At 43.0% G+C, this 18943-nt stretch overlaps 1 protein-coding gene and 3 non-coding genes across 8 annotated transcripts in view; all 4 read right to left on the reverse strand.

The window, feature by feature from the left end:
* The window catches only part of ATG16L1 (autophagy related 16 like 1), a 211471-nt gene that overhangs the window by 100171 nt on the left and 92357 nt on the right, over positions 1-18943 (reverse strand). For all 5 annotated transcript variants that reach the window (XR_010175862.1, XM_063915718.1, XM_063915721.1 and 2 more), the window contains 5 exons: positions 17423-17525; positions 16686-16791; positions 16097-16167; positions 15344-15415; positions 13924-14044 (listed from right to left, as the gene is read on the reverse strand). Coding sequence is in view for 4 of the 5 variants with exons in the window: in XM_063915718.1 (XP_063771788.1) it covers positions 13924-14044; positions 15344-15415; positions 16097-16167; positions 16686-16791; positions 17423-17525 (473 nt within the window). In the remaining variant the exon portion in view is untranslated. The remainder of the gene's footprint in view (positions 1-13923; positions 14045-15343; positions 15416-16096; positions 16168-16685; positions 16792-17422; positions 17526-18943) is intronic.
* LOC134913635 (small Cajal body-specific RNA 6) lies at positions 14508-14786 on the reverse strand. The gene has a single exon (XR_010177335.1). It is a non-coding gene; the product is annotated as a small Cajal body-specific RNA 6 (non-coding RNA).
* On the reverse strand, positions 16255-16522 carry LOC134913634 (small Cajal body-specific RNA 6). Its single transcript, XR_010177334.1, has one exon. It is a non-coding gene; the product is annotated as a small Cajal body-specific RNA 6 (non-coding RNA).
* LOC134913633 (small Cajal body-specific RNA 6) lies at positions 17007-17290 on the reverse strand. The gene has a single exon (XR_010177333.1). It is a non-coding gene; the product is annotated as a small Cajal body-specific RNA 6 (non-coding RNA).

Consider the following 18943-nt stretch of genomic DNA (forward strand, 5'->3'; position numbering starts at 1 on the left):
ACCGATAGACCTTTATAGTTTGAACCAATCGGTTAAAATGTGTTACCATAAGCTCCTTTGAGCTTAATACAAACCAGGTAAAACGTGTTACCCTAAGCTCCTCTGAGCTTAAAACAACCCAGGTAAAACTGCTCTGGGTGGGCGTCCAGTGCCCCCTATGGATTCAAAGAAAAGGATTTACCTGGTAAGTACCAAAATCCTATTTTCTTTTTCATCCACTAGGGGTCACTGGAGTACTCTTGGGACGTACCAAAGCTTCCCTCGTGGGCGGGAGAGCTGTTTGACACTTGTAACAGTAGGCAGCCAAAGCTAGATGCTGATGCCGCAACCATTCATAACGTGTAAACGTGCACAAACGTGGTGCACTGAAGGCTATGTAGCCGCGTCGTAGACGCTCCACGACCCGCTGGGTCTGACATTCCCACAGAACCTGTGGGATGAGCTATTACTGACGTAGGCGATTGTAACTTAGCCTTAAAGTAAGCCTGACTTGTAGTCATTATTATCCCACTGGATAATGTCTGCTGAGAAACTGGCTAACCCCAGTTGGCAGCATTATAGAGAACAAACAACGTATCCGTATCACGTACTGTAGACGTTCGGAACATATATAAACGCGTAATGCGTGTACCACATTCAGAATTCTAGAATGTGCTGTCAACACAGGAACCACTATTGGTTTATTGATGTGAAGAATAAGAAAGCGGAATTCGTCCGAAGATCTGCTTTGTCATGAGAAAACTCAAATACGGTGGCTTGGAATACAAGGCACCCAAATATGAAAACAAAACCCTTGCCGAAGCTAAGGCTAGAAGAAAAATGTTTTCCCAAGTGAGAAACTTAATCCCCATTTATTGTAAGGGTTCAAAATATGAAAACTGTAAGAAATCTGAACCCAACCTCAAGTCACCTGGCGCTGTAGGTGGGATAAATGGAGGCTGCACTTTGATGACACCTTGTAGAAAGGTGTGTACAGACGCAATAGAGTCAAACGTCTTTGAAAATAAGTTGACCACACAGATACCTGCACCCTCAGTGCAGATAAACGCAGTTTTCCATCCCACCCCGTTTAACAGAATACGGGTAACTTGAAGGATGATGTCGGAAACTTCCGAGCTTTACCACCTATGTAAGCACACCAAATTTTGTAATAATGAGCTGCCTTAAGCGGCTTACTAGCTCGTAACATGGTTGGTATAATACTGTAATGCCCTATTTCTTTTCTTAAGAGGGCGGTCTGAACCCTCACCCCGTCAACCGCAGCTGCGGTACATAGGTAATAGGTACATAGGTAACTATGGGTAAAAGAACGTTCCCTGTTGTAACAGGCTGGACGTATTATGAGCGGGCCAAGATCGTGTGCAAGTATTCCTTGGAGATTCGAGAAGCAAGCTCTCCGAAACCCATGAGATATCACTAGTATGACTGTGACGAACTGTCTTATGATCCGTTTTGGCAACGGAGAGAGCAGCGGAAAATGGTGGAGCCAGATACACGATGCTGAATGACCACACGAATGTGAGAGACTCCACCGCCACTGCCCTTGTGATCTGTTGTTTTGTACACATACTGAGCTTTTGTAATTGTGGCGAGATGCCATCATGTATACCTGAGGGTAACCCCCTTCTGTGGACTCACATATGAAACACCTCTGGATTTAATGTCCAGTTTTCAGGATCTAAATCCTGACGGGTGAGATCATCTGTCTAACAGATGTCCACTCACGGAATGAACCCCGTTGACATTATCACATAATGGTGTTCTGGGCAATTGAGGATTCGAGTTACCTGCCGCATTGCCATGCGGCTTCTTGGTTCTCCCTGGTTGTTGTGTATGCAACTCCCGTTGCGTTGTCTGACTGTTGGTCAGACTGAAAGCGAAGCATGTAGTGCATTGTAAAATGCACGGAGTTCCAGGACATTTATCGACAGCAATCTGTCGTGATCCGTTTCAGAACCTCTGTCGCTGATCTTTTTTAACTACAACTCCTGAACCTCTGAGACTCTCGTCCAGATTATATACACCCTCGCCCCTCTGTGGGAAACGCGAGTGAAGGCCGGCGAACTAAATCGCTTTGAAACACATCATTATTCTTAACAGGCGAATACAGCAATGTACCGCTAGTGTGCGTGTTTTGCACTAATTACTAGATGTACATTTGTTCTTGCTGGTGTAGTAGGTAAATGTCTTCGATTTACCGTATTTATAATCTTACCTAGGAATTGACGTCGTTTAGACGGAATTAGATGCGATTATTTTTGAACTTGATCTGCCACCGCAGTATACATTAGTAGCGCAAGTTAAAGGAACTTTGTTGAGACAGAGTTCTTATGAGCAGATCGTCTAAGTATGGAACGATTGTCACTGGCAGGTCTCTGAGATGAGCCATCATCACCAACATCACTTTGGTAAATACCCGAGGCGTTGACAAGAAGCCAAATGGTAGACCTGAAATGGTTAATGGTTGTGGCGTTTTGCAAACGCTAGAACCTGTGATGACCAAACCGGAATGGGTAAATACGCATTGTGTAATTATGCAATTTTGTGGCTCCAATATGCAAATACTAACCGCAGAAAATCCATTTTCAAACTGCATTAAGTGACTTGCTGATTGAGACTGCGACGGAGCGGTCTGGTTTTGTTACCCCAAACAGAGGGGAATAAGTAACCCTGACTCTGTTGGTGTACTACTGCCTGGTTATAAAGACAGCTGAAAACTAGCAGAGACTAAATGGCAACCTGCCAAACCGTTCGACAGAGGCAGTCTTATCCTTTAATCTGTAAATAGCTGAGACATCCATGAGTTGATGTCTGGAAACCCCGCAAATGTAACGTGTAAAGACGCGCTTCCACATTGGAAAATGGAGATGGCCTAAGAGGTCATCAAGCCACTGGCTTGCTGACTGTAGCGTCCTGTCGTTACAAGGCGTGACTGTTTTGTACCACCGCCTTGAAAAAACTGAAGTCTAAAGGGATTAAACGCCGGCACAAGTATTTCCGTTTTGATACTGGATGCGGTAATGGCTGAATATCAAATTTAGGACCAAACCAGCTCTGGCCTTGTCGCGCTTAAACTAGCGACGATGAAAAGTGAGAATCGAAGTAACCGGCGTTAGCAGAAGCTTTACAGATATACTCTGCAGCTTCTTTTAACAGTTTATTGTTTCCATACATAGTCTAGTGACCCAAATGTATCTTGGGTCTTTATAATGTTTGACACAGACGCATTTACCAATGGCGGATCGCGTCATTTTGGAAACGATTAAATAGTGGTTAGAGTCTACTCAGTCTCTGTAAAAACGTAGACATTCACTCACTGGGCCGCACTATCTGAGTGCTGGACTAATGTACCCTTCTCACTCGTAGTTATCGGTGTGAGATTTGACATAGAATCGTGCATTAAATTATAAGACCAGTTAAATAAACACCCTGGTACCCAAAGGGAAATTGGCCCTTTGGAAAGACTGTCCTTCGTTAGTGCTGGTGGAGTAACTTCCGAGACTCCGTTACCGCTCTTTTAATTTGAATTGCCAATGCAATTTTTAGTCTGCGCTAGAGCCTTACTCGCTATGCAGACAGACACCACAATAGTCAACGGACAGACACTTGCACGACTTATTGAAGTTATTATCATATATATATTTTATTGCTGAAAAGCATATTTATATGAAACTCATGGTTGTTTCTCTCAACGGAAATCTGTAGTAAAAAGCGAAAGCTTTATTTCTTTATGTGAAAAGCAATTCACATGGGCATGTGAAACCCGAACCAAATTCCCACTAACACCCCTGCGCCTCTGGTGGCTTAGAGATGTAGGGCAGGAATGTTCCAGAATTACAAACTGGAAAAACAACAGGAAGCATGTTAAAATGGCCCCTTTGCCATGCTGACTGTGATAATCACCTGAACAAGTTACAATTGTTCAGTGTTAATATAGCCTCTTATACAGTATAATCACAGTATGGGTACAACACATGCTCTATGAATAAATATATATATAGATATATATATAGGCTCAATAGCCTATGATAATTACAGACATTAATATATATATGCTCAATAGGCTATTATACAGCATTAATATAGGCTCAATAGCCTATTTGATAATCACAGATATTAATATATATAGGCTCAATAGCCTATTATACAGTGATAATCACATACATTAATATAGGCTCAATAGCCTATTATACAGTGATCATCACAGATATTAATATATATAGGCTCAATAGCCTATTATACATGATTCACAGGACAGGTTATAATACATGTCTGCATTATTTACTGTCACCTCTGGCTGCATATAGAACTGCTGTTTATATATGTATTTTACATACCCTTTCAGCAGTGAGTCGCCCGATTCCACCGCCCCCCTTCCCCCCTTCTCAGGAACAGCCGGGAAGACTTGCAGGGAGGCTGGCATCTGCGGTGCTGGGCGGTCGGACGGAGCAGCGGCCCGGTTGTCACCCTGTTAACGCTGTTAGTGAGCGTCTGCGGGTGGATGTTGTCGGCCGGACGGAGCGGCTGGGACGGGCGGACGTAGCGCTGCCGTCTGGAGCGAGTCTCAGACGTAGCGGCTGGGCGCTGTGGCGGGCGGTGCGTGGAAGCGGCATTCACTGTGACCCACTTAGCGGGGCGGCAGCCTGCGCTGACCGCCCCGTTCCCCAGCTTACCTTCCTCCTATTCAAGGCTGCGACGGGGCTTCTCTGTGTAAGCTCCGTCCAGCTTTCAAGTCATCTTGTTCCTGGCTGCGACGGGGCTTCTTTCTGTAAGCTCCGTCCAGCTTGTTCCTGGCTGTGACGGGGCTTCTTCTGTAAGCTCCGTCCAGCTCGTCTTTGATAACTTCTTGCTGGCTGTGACGGGGCTTCTTTATGTAAGCTCCGTCCAGCTCTTTGATCATTTCTTACTGGCTGTGACGGGGCTTCTTTCTGTAAGCTCCGTCCAGCTGTTGCAGGAGACAGTGGGCTGCCTGTGGCTGTGAGGGTGCTCTTTGTGAGGACCGACACGCCATGCGCTGCCTTGCAGCGGCACCATCCCGGACCCATGTTTTTCCAGAAACTGGGAAGGGATGTGCTAAGAAAAATTAATAAATCTTCCATCCAAGTGTGGGAATCCCACAAGCCGATGTTAGTGCTTTGAGCACAGAAAAAACACTGGGTTCGTACACTGAGGTACTCTAGGGATATGGAGGGGTGGAGAGTTCTAAATTTAAATATTCAGTGCCTTTGTTCTGCTACGCCGCCCATATCCCAAGAGTACTCCAGTGACCCCTAGTGGATGAAAAAGAAATGCATCCTTTAAATGCTCTATAGTCAATAATATATTGTCCCTGTCCAGGGTATCAATATTTTCAGTCAGGGAATCCGACCAAGCCACCCCAGCACTGCACATCCAGGCTGAGGCGATTGCTGGTCGCAGTATAATACCAGTATGTGTGTATATACTTTTAAGGATATTTTCCAGCTTCCTATCAGCTGGTTCCTTGAGGGCGGCCGTATCAGGAGACGGTAACGCCACTTGTTTTGATAAACGTGTGAGCGCCTTATCTACCCTAGGGGGTGTTTCCCAACGCGCCCTAACCTCTGGCGGGAAAGGGTATAATGCCAATAACTTTTTAGAAATTAGCAGTTTTTTATCGGGGGAAACCCACGCTTCATCACACACCTCATTTAATTCATCTGATTCGGGAAAAACTACGGGTAGTTTTTTCACACCCCACATAATACCCTTTTTTGTGGTACTTGTAGTATCAGAAATGTTCAAAACCTCCTTCATTGCCGTGATCATGTAACGTGTGGCCCTACTGGAAAATACGTTTGTTTCCTCACCGTCGACACTGGAGTCAGTGTCCGTGTCTGTGTCTGTATCGACCTGAGGTAACGGGCGCTTTAGAGCCCCTGACGGTGTTTGAGACGCCTGTACAGGTATTAACTGATTTGCCGGCTGTCTCATGTCGTCAACAGTATTTTGTAAAGTGCTGACACTATCACGTAATTCTTTCCATAAGACCATCCAGTCAGGTGTCGACTCCCTAGGGGGTGACATCACTAACACAGGCAATTGCTCCGCCTCCACACCATTTTCCTCCTCATACATGTCGACACAACGTACCGACACACAGCACACACACAGGGAATGCTCTGATAGAGGACAGGACCCCACTAGCCCTTTGGGGAGACAGAGGGAGAGTTTGCCAGCACACACCAGAGCGCTATATATATATATATATATATATATACAGGGATAACCTTATATAAGTGTTTTTCCCTAATATAGCTGCTGTATATATTAATATGCCAATTTAGTGCCCCCCCTCTCTTGTTTTACCCTGTTTCTGTAGTGCAGGACTGCAGGGGAGAGTCAGGGAGCCTTCCTCCAACGGAGCTGTGAGGAAAAAATGGCGCCAGTGTGCGGAGGAGATAGGCTCCGCCCCCTTTTCGGCTGCCTTTCTCACGCTTTTTTATGTAAAAATTGGCAGGGGTTAAATGCATCCATATAGCCCAGGAGCTATATGTGATGTATTTTTTGTCAAAAAAGGTGTTTTTATTGCGTCTCAGGGCGCCCCCCCCAGCTCCCTGCACCCTCAGTGACCGGAGTGTGAAGTGTGCTGAGAGCAATGGCGCACAGCTGCAGTGCTGTGCGCTACCTTATTGAAGACAGGACGTCTTCTGCCGCCGATTTTCCGGACCTCTTCAGTCTTCTGGCTCTGTAAGGGGGCCGGCGGCGCGGCTCTGGGACCCATCCATGGCTGGGCCTGTGATCGTCCCTCTGGAGCCAATGTCCAGTAGCCTAAGAAGCCCAATCCACTCTGCACGCAGGTGAGTTCGCTTCTTCTCCCCTTAGTCCCTCGGTGCAGTGAGCCTGTTGCCAGCAGGTCTCACTGAAAATAAAAAACCTACTTTAAACTTTTACACTAAGCAGCTCAGGAGAGCCCCTTAGCCTGCACCCGTCTCGTTCGGGCACAAAAATCTAACTGAGGCTTGGAGGAGGGTCATAGGGGGAGGAGCCAGTGCACACCAGGTAGTCCTAAAGCTTTTTACTTTTGTGCCCAGTCTCCTGCGGAGCCGCTATTCCCCATGGTCCTTTCGGAGTCCCCAGCATCCACTAGGACGTTAGAGAAATATATTTGAACATGTTGCCGTGACCAATAAAATTAAAACTAAAATGTGCATTTGATGCACACACTCACACACACAACCACAAAAATAAATACAAGTAAGGAATATCAAGTTGGCGCTAAAATATGCCAAATTATAAATAGTGTAATAAAGTTGAAAAGGATAGTCAATATTTAAGACTTTATTAGACTATTATATGCTCTTCTTTTACATATAATACCACATGTGATGGAAAAGAACCCATACACCAGGGGAGAATCAGGGAAAACCAACATGTTGTAATTCCTCAATTCCGACCAAAAACTGATCGGGATCGCAGAGGTGAGGTTTTTTTAACATCCAATTTCTTGCTAATTCCACGACAGATCACCAATGATCAATGTCTGCCTATCTGCATTTTGATCACCGATCAGATCTACATCAGGGAATTGCCTTATCCGGTGTGGTATGTTATGTCGGTGGTCGGGATCCCAGGGGCCCAGCATACCGTCGGCGGGATTCCTACCGTCGGCATGCCGGCAGCTGGGTGAGCACAAATGAGCCCAACTATTTATTCTCCCTCCAGAGGGGTCGTGGACCCCCAAGACGGAGAATAGTTGTCGGTATGTCGGGATTCCAGCGCCGGTATACTGAGCACAGGGAACCCAACAGCCGGCATACTGATTACCACCCCACCTTATCTAATGGGACTGCACTGAAGAGTAAGAATACCCTCCTTGAGGAATGTATCATTTTATTTTATTTATAGTTAGACATGTTTTAGGGCCAACTTTGTACACCTTACTTGTTGTATTTACCACTGTGTCTCAGGACGTGGGTAACACTCTATTTAGTCTATTACCAGTAGGCAGCGTATTTTGTGCAATTTTGGGGGGCGATGACTTTAGCTGTTTTCATTTGATCGAATCCCCTACCATAATAGAATAGCTGTAATAAAAATGATACTCCATCAGAAAATATATCCCATAGACTCCATAGAGCATGCTCCAATATTAGTAAAGTACCTTTATGTCTCAACACGTAAGCTTATTTTAAGTGGTTGTAAATGATCCCAGATCTTTTTGATGGGAAAAGGATTTCAGCATTTCATGAGCCTTAAAATAAATATATCATCCCCAATGTAGGGTTATTTACTTTTTTTAAATTGCCGCATGTAATCAGAACCCAAAGGGATAAAGTGGAGAGAGAGAGAGAGAGAGAGAGAGAGAGAGAGAGAGAGAGAGAGAGAGAGAGAGAGAGAGAGAGAGAGAGACCACTAACCAATCAGCTCCTAACTTTCAATTTTGACAGGCTGTGTTTGATAAAGTGAGTTATGAACTGATTGGCTATCTTTCAACACTATCTTTCTCCAAGCTTTGATAAATACCTGCCTAAAGGTCTACTGTTTCTTGTTCATTAGAGTTTTCAATAGCTGAAAACATAACCATGTGGACTTGTGTGGACAATACATTGCAGACCCTGCTAGCCAACTACCTAATTATCTGCATTGGGTGTAGGGTCTGGGAGCCTTGTCGGGAGTAAGCACTCCTAATTTATCAAAGGCTATGTGCCATCTTAAAACCAATACATACAGAGTATGATCGAACACACAGCATATTAAGGCTCTTTTCAACAAATAGTATAAACCTTCCTTTAGGCTCTATATGTACCATGCATAGGGAAGTTTTTAGCATTTAATATGGTGAGGTTATCATATTACGGTCTTTTGCCATAAAACAGTCACCTATGTAAAGTCACCAATTATATTCCCAGGTCAATATCCACTCATATATACATGTTGGATAAAATAGGACCTAATGATGCTCAATTCCTAATGAGCTATTATTTCTGATTGCCTTTTCCTTACAAGGAGGTATGTAAGACTGATGTATCAGACCCTTCCCCATCAAGCTGATTGTAAGAATACATGCTAAATGCATCTCTGCCCATCAAGGTCACATAATTTTGCATGTGTGGCTAGCCCAAAATAGGAAGGATCTTAGAATCTGTGTCCAAACTTGCAGATTCACAGAAATGGGAGGAGTACCTGATAATGTAAGTCAACTATACTATAATGCCAGCCATGTTTACATAAATCCACAATCGATACCAATGTCATTTGGTCGTGGTGTTTGTATAGTACAATTAATTGCTAATGCTGGGCATACACTGGTAGATAAAAAGATCTGTCAGGCAAACCAATTTTCTGACATGCAAAAAGTATCAGATATCTTGGCCATACAAATGACATTTTATCACAACCCACATATTTTTGTCACTGTTATAATATTGTTCTCCCATAGGGGAGGGAAGAGAATATTTGCATAATAGCCTGGACTACAGAGAGCCGTAACAGGGTCTCTTAGCACCCTGTGAAGGCCCCACCCTCTTTGAGTATGACATCATGACGTTGTGCAATGGGAGCAGGGCCATTTGTCACCCGGAACGCAGCAGTAAACCAGAGTATCTTGAAGATACTCCGGATAGCTGTAAACATGGCGTCTGTATTGTCCATTACGGGCTACAGGGTGCTGTTCCAGTTACCCTCCTAGCCAGAAGCAAGAGCAGTGGGTCAGCGACAGTGCTGTCCACAGTGTCCTGGTGCCAAGGAGAGGGGGGGTGTGGTGGTGTGGGGAGAAGAAACATCCCTGGACTCCCCACAACCTATTATTAACCATCAAAGACTGTTAGCAACCGATGATAGATGGCCACCAGAGAGGCATGTATTAGGGAAAGGAGAGGTGAGAGCACAGGGAGAGAGGAGGGACAGACGCAGTCTACGCTGCAGCAGCCAGTATCCCTGCAGCTGCCGGGCCAGGACCCTACTCCCCTGTGTAGAGAGATGCATACTACACTGGGGATGCTGGCAACAGCACACATTCCCTGCTCCCCTCCACACACACATACTATAACCACTTGCTACACTGAATACTGAATAAGGGCACCAGAGAGGGGAGAGGAGGAAGATCTGAGTGCACAGGGAGGGGAGGGGACAATGCACACTGTATACTGCAGCAGGCACTGTCCCTGCTGCTGCATCTCCCACATATTGCTGCTGTGCCCAACCACAAAAAAAAAAAATCTTCTAGTGCTACTCATACATACAAATACCCCCCTCCCCAGGTGGATATCACACCGGCATGGCCCTTTCTATGGATTCATTAAGCAGCATCTCCCACGATAGCGACTACCACGTGGAGTGCATGTGACAACAGTAGAGCTGCTGTACCGGAAATGAGCACCTCTGCACAGCCAATGGCACTGACGGCAGCAAGAAGGGAACATGCCCTCACACAGCCAGGAAATGTCGGTCACTTGGGCAGTTGCTTATGTGCAGACGACTTTTAAACCCACAAAATATTGCATCGAGTGGACATGATGGACAAAGCGGCATGTCCGACCGATCTACATTACCAGATCGGTTGTGGGGGTATACACTATACAATTATCTGGCCTACCAGCATATCGGGTGGATCTGCCACATAATTGCACCGTGTTTGCCAAGCAGAGGTAACGGGGAAGAAAAAATAAATAAAATCACACCACAATATTCTTTAATTGAAAGATTGTTTATTGTGTCTAGGATCAGTAAAATACATTTGTGATAGTAGTGGAAGACTATCTTATCTTGCAAATAAATGAATATTTGGCATATGAATATATTGGTAGAACATATATCTTGCTATCAATCCCCCAGATCTTCCTTTCCCCAGCTGTTAATGGTTTCCAATACAATGGTTTAGGTTATATAATAACAAAAAAATTAAAAATGGAAAAAGGAAAAATAAAGTATTGATGCTAGTGCATTTAGCATGCTCTAATAAGCATAACATATTAGGTCATATATAGTTGTTGAGCACAAGCAAAGAAGGAAAAAAAAAAAAAAAAGGGTATAAAATGGCCCCCGTCACCTACACACCATAGAGGCGGTCATTTTGTGTCCCTCGCTATTTTGGGCCCCAACAGGAATTACACAGAACTGGTACACAAAAATTAGCTCAAAGCTGGATAATTAGTTACTTCTTAAAGGGCTGTACACCCATATTTGATCTTTATTTGTGGACAATGTTGATAATCCAGATTTTGATGTATGATGTGTTTATGAATATTCTTATATTTATATTAAGTACTTGGTTTTATACATTCTATCAGATTTAGCCACCATTCTACGTGATAGGCCATTGGGCACGGTTATGGTTTACAACTGTATTATTTTGTGGAGACAGACTAGCTCCTTTAGTATAGCTGCCTTGGTTAGAACAACCTTTAGTAGCACCCAATTATATTATATACACACACACTGGTTGGAAGTATGGGTATGAAAAACTTAACAGAATGGCAAGGGATCTAGGGTATACCTAGAACCCCAGAAACTATAGCGATTTTGACGACTTTAAATCAATTTTAGATACAGGTTGAGTATCCCATATCCAAATATTCCGAAATATGGAATATTCCGAAATACGGACTTTTTTGACTGAGAGTGAGATAGTGAAAACTTTGTTTTTTGATAGCTCAATGTACACAAACTTTGTTTAATACACAAAGTTATTAAAGATATTGTATTAAATGACCTTCAGGCTGTATGTATAAGGTGTATATGAAACATAAATGATTTGTGTGAATGTAGACACACTTTGTTTAATGCACAAAGTTACAAAAAATATTGGCTAAAATGACCTGTATATGTAACATAAATGTATTCTGTGCTTAGATTTAGGTCCCATCACCATGATATCTCATTATGGTATGCAATTATTCCAAAATACGGAAAAATCCGATATCCAAAATACCTCTGGTCCCAAGCATTTTGGATAAGGGAAACTCAACCTGTATTTTAAAACTATATAAAAGAAAACATATTATATAAAGATATCCAAACAGTTTACATCATTCTCTTCCCCAAACAGTATGTTTTATTTCAGCTTTTCTTATTGTCTCACGTCACCCATGCTCCTCTTACTTCCTCCTTCACTTACTTACCCACTGCACCTCTCATACCCTGTATCCTTCTTTTCTCCTGCACTTTTCATCTGTCACCCTGCACCTCAATCCCTCCTTCCATCTCCTACCCTTCATCTCACAACCCTGTATGTATGTATGTATGTATGTATGTATGTATGTATGTATGTATGTATGTATGTATGTGTATGTATGTATGTATGTATATATTACACACATCTATGTATAACTAAAAGAAAAGAGCCACATGCTCTGAAACGATGACTATACCTACTGGCTATGCCTGTTATTTTGCTGATCGCCGCTTAGACCTGGGCACGGTGAGGCTGCTTGAGTGAGTGCTGGATTTATGCAGAATAATTAATATATTTAATATAAGAAACCGGCACTCCAATAAAGTATGTGTAACTGCCTGGGTTCCTTCAATGAAATTGTGTTCACAGTCAACCAAAAGCTTAAAGTAAACGTTTCATTTTAATGTATAAAATTTCGTCAGTGTCCTGAAACTTTGACTTTTGACCATTTGTGCACCGGGCTGTCCGGCTAGGATGCTATTGGATCAACACTCCACGGGAACAAACACAATTAATCCAGCGCCCTCACATACTCAAACAAGAGAAAAATACAGACCAGTTCGGTACAGCAGTCATAGGCATCAATGAAAACTCTTCAGATGTGCAGTGTGTTTCAACATTTCAAAAGGAATACATTTTTGTGGTATCAAGGATCCTTGCTAAAAAATGTATTCACATTGAAATGTTGGAACACACTGCACGTCTGTCGAGTTTTAATGGATGCTTATGAGTGCCGCACCGAACTGGTCTACTATATATATATATATATATATATATATCTTTATAGAGCATACTGCCCATTTATGAATATTTCTTCAACCCACAAAATGGTATCTTTCCCTGTGTTCAAGCAAAGGGTACATTAAAAATGTAATGACGACCATATTTAATACAAGTAACATGGGGGCAGATGTAAGAATATGCGCTGTGTGCTTTTTGCACATAGTGTACGCTAACTCCCGCTGTTACTGAATCACCGCTATGTATGATTCGGCTCACTGCGGGAGTTTAAGGTAATCGTAATGCGCACAGGGCCGCTTCGTCTGCAGCGCTGTACCTATATGAAGTTGATGCCTACCCGATGTATGAAGGCTGTGACGGCACTTCAGCGCTCGTTAAGTCCCTTCTGTCATTTCGGCAGGTCAGGGCTGGCGCGGCAGCACTAGCTTTTCGTTGTGGTATTTTTTTGTTTTAAATATAACTTTAAATTGTCTGGCCACGGTGCCTGAGGGCTCCTCCGCGCATGCGCCGGTTCACACTGCATGGCTCACTGGGAGCAGGGGAGTTGGCACATGCGTGCTGTAACACCCACCTCAGGTCGAATCAGATGAATCGCGTCTGCGGAGGGTGACAGGCGCAGGGGCCGCTGGGCAATATGAATACTGTGCATGCGCCGCACAACAGCAAATGGCGAAATCTGCAGAGGAAGCAAACGCCGGGGGAAGGAATAAAGAAGTGGTATGATCAAAGGGCTAATGTTCATACATTAGGGTGATGTGTGTGGGCATATCACTGCGATAAAACGGTGATATGCCAAACATTACATAAAGAACGTTAAGGACATAATAATACATCTGCCCCATTGTTACAACTGTAGTAATTAAATGACTAAGACAGGAGCACTAAAACCCACAATAAACGCCACAATCTGATACTACCTTAGAGTTCTACAACTAAATTATAATATCCTTGTATATAAATAGCAAATAGGAAACCTGCACAATTTTCGACATACAGTATACAGAATTTTGAAACTCCGTACACTTCCTAACAACAATGTATTTACTTACAGACTTTGTTGCGCAGATCCCAAAGTTTCAATGTCCGGTCATGACTTCCTGACACAATTCGAGCATTGTCCAATAAGAACTTAGCAGACAAAACCTTTCCACTGTGCCCAGTTAACGTATGCTGATTTGAGTAAAAATATAAAATACATAAACATAATATGAGTTATTTCTCCAGGAAAAGGCCCCATTATTATTTATTAAGGCTAAGGTTTAAGGACTCTTAATATGAACATCTTTACATAAAGCAAGAGTAAAACAGACATCTGCTGGCTCTATATATAGGTCATATCTAACAGGAATCTTAGCAAGCGTAGTTTAAATGGCACATTTGAACAGTCTTATTTATTTTTCCAAAACTAATATTTGAATGTATTTAAACCATATCTATAGCAATCTCAATAACTAGGCATTTATTTTAATAGATTCATAAAGCCACTACACAGCGAGCAGTAAATACAAGGAATGAAGGTAATTACACTACACGAATAGGAAGGGTTACAAATTTAGTTCTGAGGTCTTATAATGTTAAACATGAAAAAAAAACTCAAAAAGAACTGAGATGAATTAGTTATGCTACATCCAGAAGTCTCAGAATCAGTGTGTTATCATGCACTGTATATTGTCTCCTTTATACACCCCAGACTCCATCCTCACACGTGCTCCTGTTGGATGCCCATCACAACCACAGCTCCTATTGCTGGAGGAGAGGTGATTTCTTAGGGTTACCCAGATTGTCAGCAGTCTCACTAACCAGTCACTACACACTTAGAGCATGATGGGAATTCAGAGATACTGCTGGGAGCTAGTTTGGCATATAAGGAAAGCACAGTACAAATCAGACCTTTTACAAATAATCATAGACTTCCTTTTTTTTGTATCATACAAGTATCCCAGCAGTGGCAGCTCCAGGCGTGGGGCTGCAGCACAGGCCAAAATGTAAATAGGGGAGCCACAACAACTACCAGTGAGTCCCGGACTGCAGTAGGTGTGGTTCTTCTACTTGAAATTTAGACTGGGCTGCTGTAACGGGTGGTCTTCTGTATACCGGCGGTCGGGCTCCCGGCGCTCAGTATACCGGCGCCGGGAGCCCGACCGCCGGCATACCGACACTTATTTTCCCTCGTGGGGGTCCACGACCCCCATAGAGGGAGAATAAAATAGTGTGGCGCGCGTAGCGCGCCACCGTGCCCGTAGCGTGGCGAGCGCAGCGAGCCCGCAAGGGGCTCATTTGCGCTCGCCACACTGTCGGTCAGCCGGCGGTCGGGCTCCCGGCGCCGGTATGCTGGGCGCCGGGAGCCCGACCGCCGGCCAGCCGTAGTGAACCCGCTGTAACACCCTCCAAACTCCCTCCTCCCTACCCCCTCCTCCCTCTGGAGCCACCACTGATTCCCAGATATAATCTAATGAATCCTCATTTTACCCGAAGGCGGTAATCCTCTACTGTCCAGATTCTGCTGGCAAAATCATTTGATGCAGCCAAAATGTAAGAGCCCTATAGAAACAAAAAGGAAGCAAACATTACTATTACTAGAAAAGGTTTTAAAACTCAATTTTGGCCCAATATAACCTTAGTCACATTTGTTTCATGCACTGTTTTCATGTCATGGCATGACAAGTTAGATTACAAGCTTGAGTGGACACAGCCCTGCACAAAGTCAATCACAGTGTCTATGTAAAGTTGTATTCACTACATGATTTGTGGATTCCACCTACTTTCCAATGCAGATGTGTTTTACACTATTTTCTTTGTTCCAAGAGTCATTAACATTTAAAAGAAACACAACTACCAACATAAAAAAAACACACACACATTGATTTTCTATTATCTTCACAGCTATCGAATAAACCTAGGTTTATTGATATCAAAATTGTATAGCTCTTTAAGCAAGATAGCAGTCTATAGCTGGTAGTTTCCCCAGACCAAGCCCTCACATAATGGTATGCTGTAAATAGATGCTAGAAATATCCCTCTGCTTAAATTAGATTATAGCTGTATTAAAGCAGGCTTGGAAATAATAGGCAGCTGGTAAATGTGCAATAAAATGCTGCAGCACACACACAAAAAAAAGCCACTTTAAATGTAACATGATAGATAGATAGATAGATAGATAGATAGATAGATAGATAGATAGATAGATAGATAGATAGATCATGCATCAATAATGTTACTCACAGCACTATCAAACTCTATGCTTGTGATCCCAGCATTGCTCCCTGTGAGGGAGCCCTTTGCCTCACATTTATCTGTAAAACACAAGAAAGGCCTGTGTAACCATTATAGCAGAGATTTACATAAGACATGTTAAGCGAACATTAACGAAGATTCCATGTGGTCTCAGGTTGCAAACATAAATCATACACCGGATTACTTTCCATCCCTGTACACCATGCTCCAACCAAGAAGTGAATGTGAGATAACCAACAGACCTGTATCACAAAGCTCATGGACACAAAACTCAGGTTATCCAAGAATGTCAGCACATCCTGGAAACAAACATGGCACAGCTTGAGCCTGCTTAGTAATCAGGGGTTGCTGAGAGCATTTTGGCTGCAGGGGGAACAGCAGTGCGGTCAGACCTTTTACTATTCATCACAGACAACATGAAACACTCAAAGCTTTAAAATAATTGACAAATGTAAAGTAAACGGAAGCTTATGCATTCTAGTTCAGAGTTCTCAATAAAAATACACATGAACAGAAGACGTATGAAACGCAATACAAATATTAAATGTCCATTCTTGTTGATGGCATTTAATCTTACCTCCTATGACCTCCCACAGTTTAACCCGCCGATCCATTCCCCCAGTAGCCAATAACCGGGAGCCTGGGCTAAAACGCACAGCATTGACCTCACCATCGTGGGCATCCTAGAATTAAAAATACATATGAATGCAACATTGGTTAAATATAATTGATTATGCAAGTACGGTTTAAATAATAAGTGCCTCCAGTGATAACACTTTCACTAACTAAAACCATATAAAAATAGAAATAAAAAATGGCAAGTAAATTTTTTTTTCGATCATCACTGTATCCAAGTGGAACATGCATCAATAAAAGAGCAAGTCAAAGAAGAATATGAGGCCTCAGCTTGAAAACTTGTGATCACGCACCATATACGATTCTGCCTGCATCCCCAAACTCCTTGTCCTTTTCATATGTAGGATTGGCGCAGTAGCCGCACAGCCTTACTCTAACAGGCATGCGGCACAGAGCGTATCCAATTGTGTCAGCAACCGTTTAGACCAAACACAGCATTACTGATGTGTGTCAGTACCAAACAGATAATAAAGCAGATTGCCGGGAGCTGAATGGGCTTTAGGAGAACATTGGTGCTTTCAGACCTTTTACTTCTCATCATTGACCTCAGTAACACTTCTACCTAATGGAAAATAAAACACTGCAGAGGCAAGCAGCGATGCTTTTCTCATAGATCATAAGCCAGACTACAAATTACAGCACACATGGAAGACATACAGTATATATGTAACGACTTACAAAGGAGTGAAGGGCTGCAACTGGAACACGGACTTCCCTGTTACCTCCAGTCTGGGCATCTGGACAATCATGCGAGGCTGGGAGAGAGGATATAGACCTTCTCCTGAATGGGGAGGAGGAGAAACAAACATCCATTGAGTACAGCTTACACTGCCACACCCCTATTCAAAACAAAACAAAACAAATACGAGACAGAGTCCTTGATCTGCATAATACAATAGGCAGATCAGAACACTATTCTTCAGCCACCAGAACATAAACCACAACAACAAACAAGCCACATCAGCGAGAAACAAATGCATGAGTGAAACAAAACGGTTTTCCACAGTTAAGAGTGCGGTTACCAGAAGGAAAAAAAAAGCTACTTTAAAAATGTAATGTTTCCAAACACATAAGCAGCTGGGTCATTCCATGTGACTCACGTTACATTTCATGTTCATTTTTAGAAGTTTAAATGTACCACACACAAAAATGAAGCTGAAATTCAACATTTTTAAAATATGACCATATTATATGGGGTAGATAGTCCTAAGTAATGCTTCAAAGCAAAAAGAAATTGTACTGTTAGTAGTTATATATTATTTATAAGCGTGACTCATGTGACAACAGAATGGAAGCGTTGGGTATGAAATGCCAACTTTTGGGATGCCGGCGGTCAGAATACAGACCACGGCATCCTGAAGGGAGGAGGGGGGGGGGGGGGGGGGGGGGTACTATACTTACCTTTCCCAAATTTCCATCTAACTCTAACACCCCCCCCCCCCCCTCCCTCCCCCGCAGCCTAACCATATCTCTGTTGGGTTCCCGGTGGTGGGTTTGCAAACCTTGTCAGGATGCAGACAACAGTATTCTGAACGGTGTCAGGATTCCAGCTGTCGGGATCCCGAATGGACATAGGAACAAAGGGGACATATATTTAATTAAACCTGCTCTCCTAATTATTTTTACAATATGTCTGCTACACTTATACCATAAACTTATGATTGACACACAAACAAAAACTTGAATGTTAACCAAACTATACTTAAAATCAGTTATGACTCCCATTACACTTTGGTCGGGTTTAGCTGCTTTACATGGCTAAACCTGACCTTTATTGGCGCAATCAACGCAAAAAAAACCCCCAAAAAACTGAATTGAATACCACAATCTCCCGTCACTTTAAACGGGAGATCGCGGACGCAAAGCAATTTAAATATAGCCCTGAGTATTCACCAACTCTGATGTCCTTGATCTCACCTGGGTAACTCTTTCCATCATATTCAACATAGAACCAGTCATCAATGTTGACTACATCACCTAAAGTCACTGAGACAGTTACATAACATACTACAGTCTTTTAGCAGCATAAATATACTAAAATCTTAGCGATTACGTAAAATTTAATTTTCATGTACTGTGTCCTATATTTCATGGAATGACCCAGCTTTGCCAGGCTGACAAGAACAGGATATTACATTTTGTTTTCACTGTACTAGAATTTCTGCATTTTTCCTAAAAGAAAGAAGCGGAGCTATGGCA

The sequence above is a fragment of the Pseudophryne corroboree genome, chromosome 4, assembly GCF_028390025.1.
Source record: "Pseudophryne corroboree isolate aPseCor3 chromosome 4, aPseCor3.hap2, whole genome shotgun sequence".
Lineage (NCBI taxonomy): Eukaryota > Metazoa > Chordata > Amphibia > Anura > Myobatrachidae > Pseudophryne > Pseudophryne corroboree.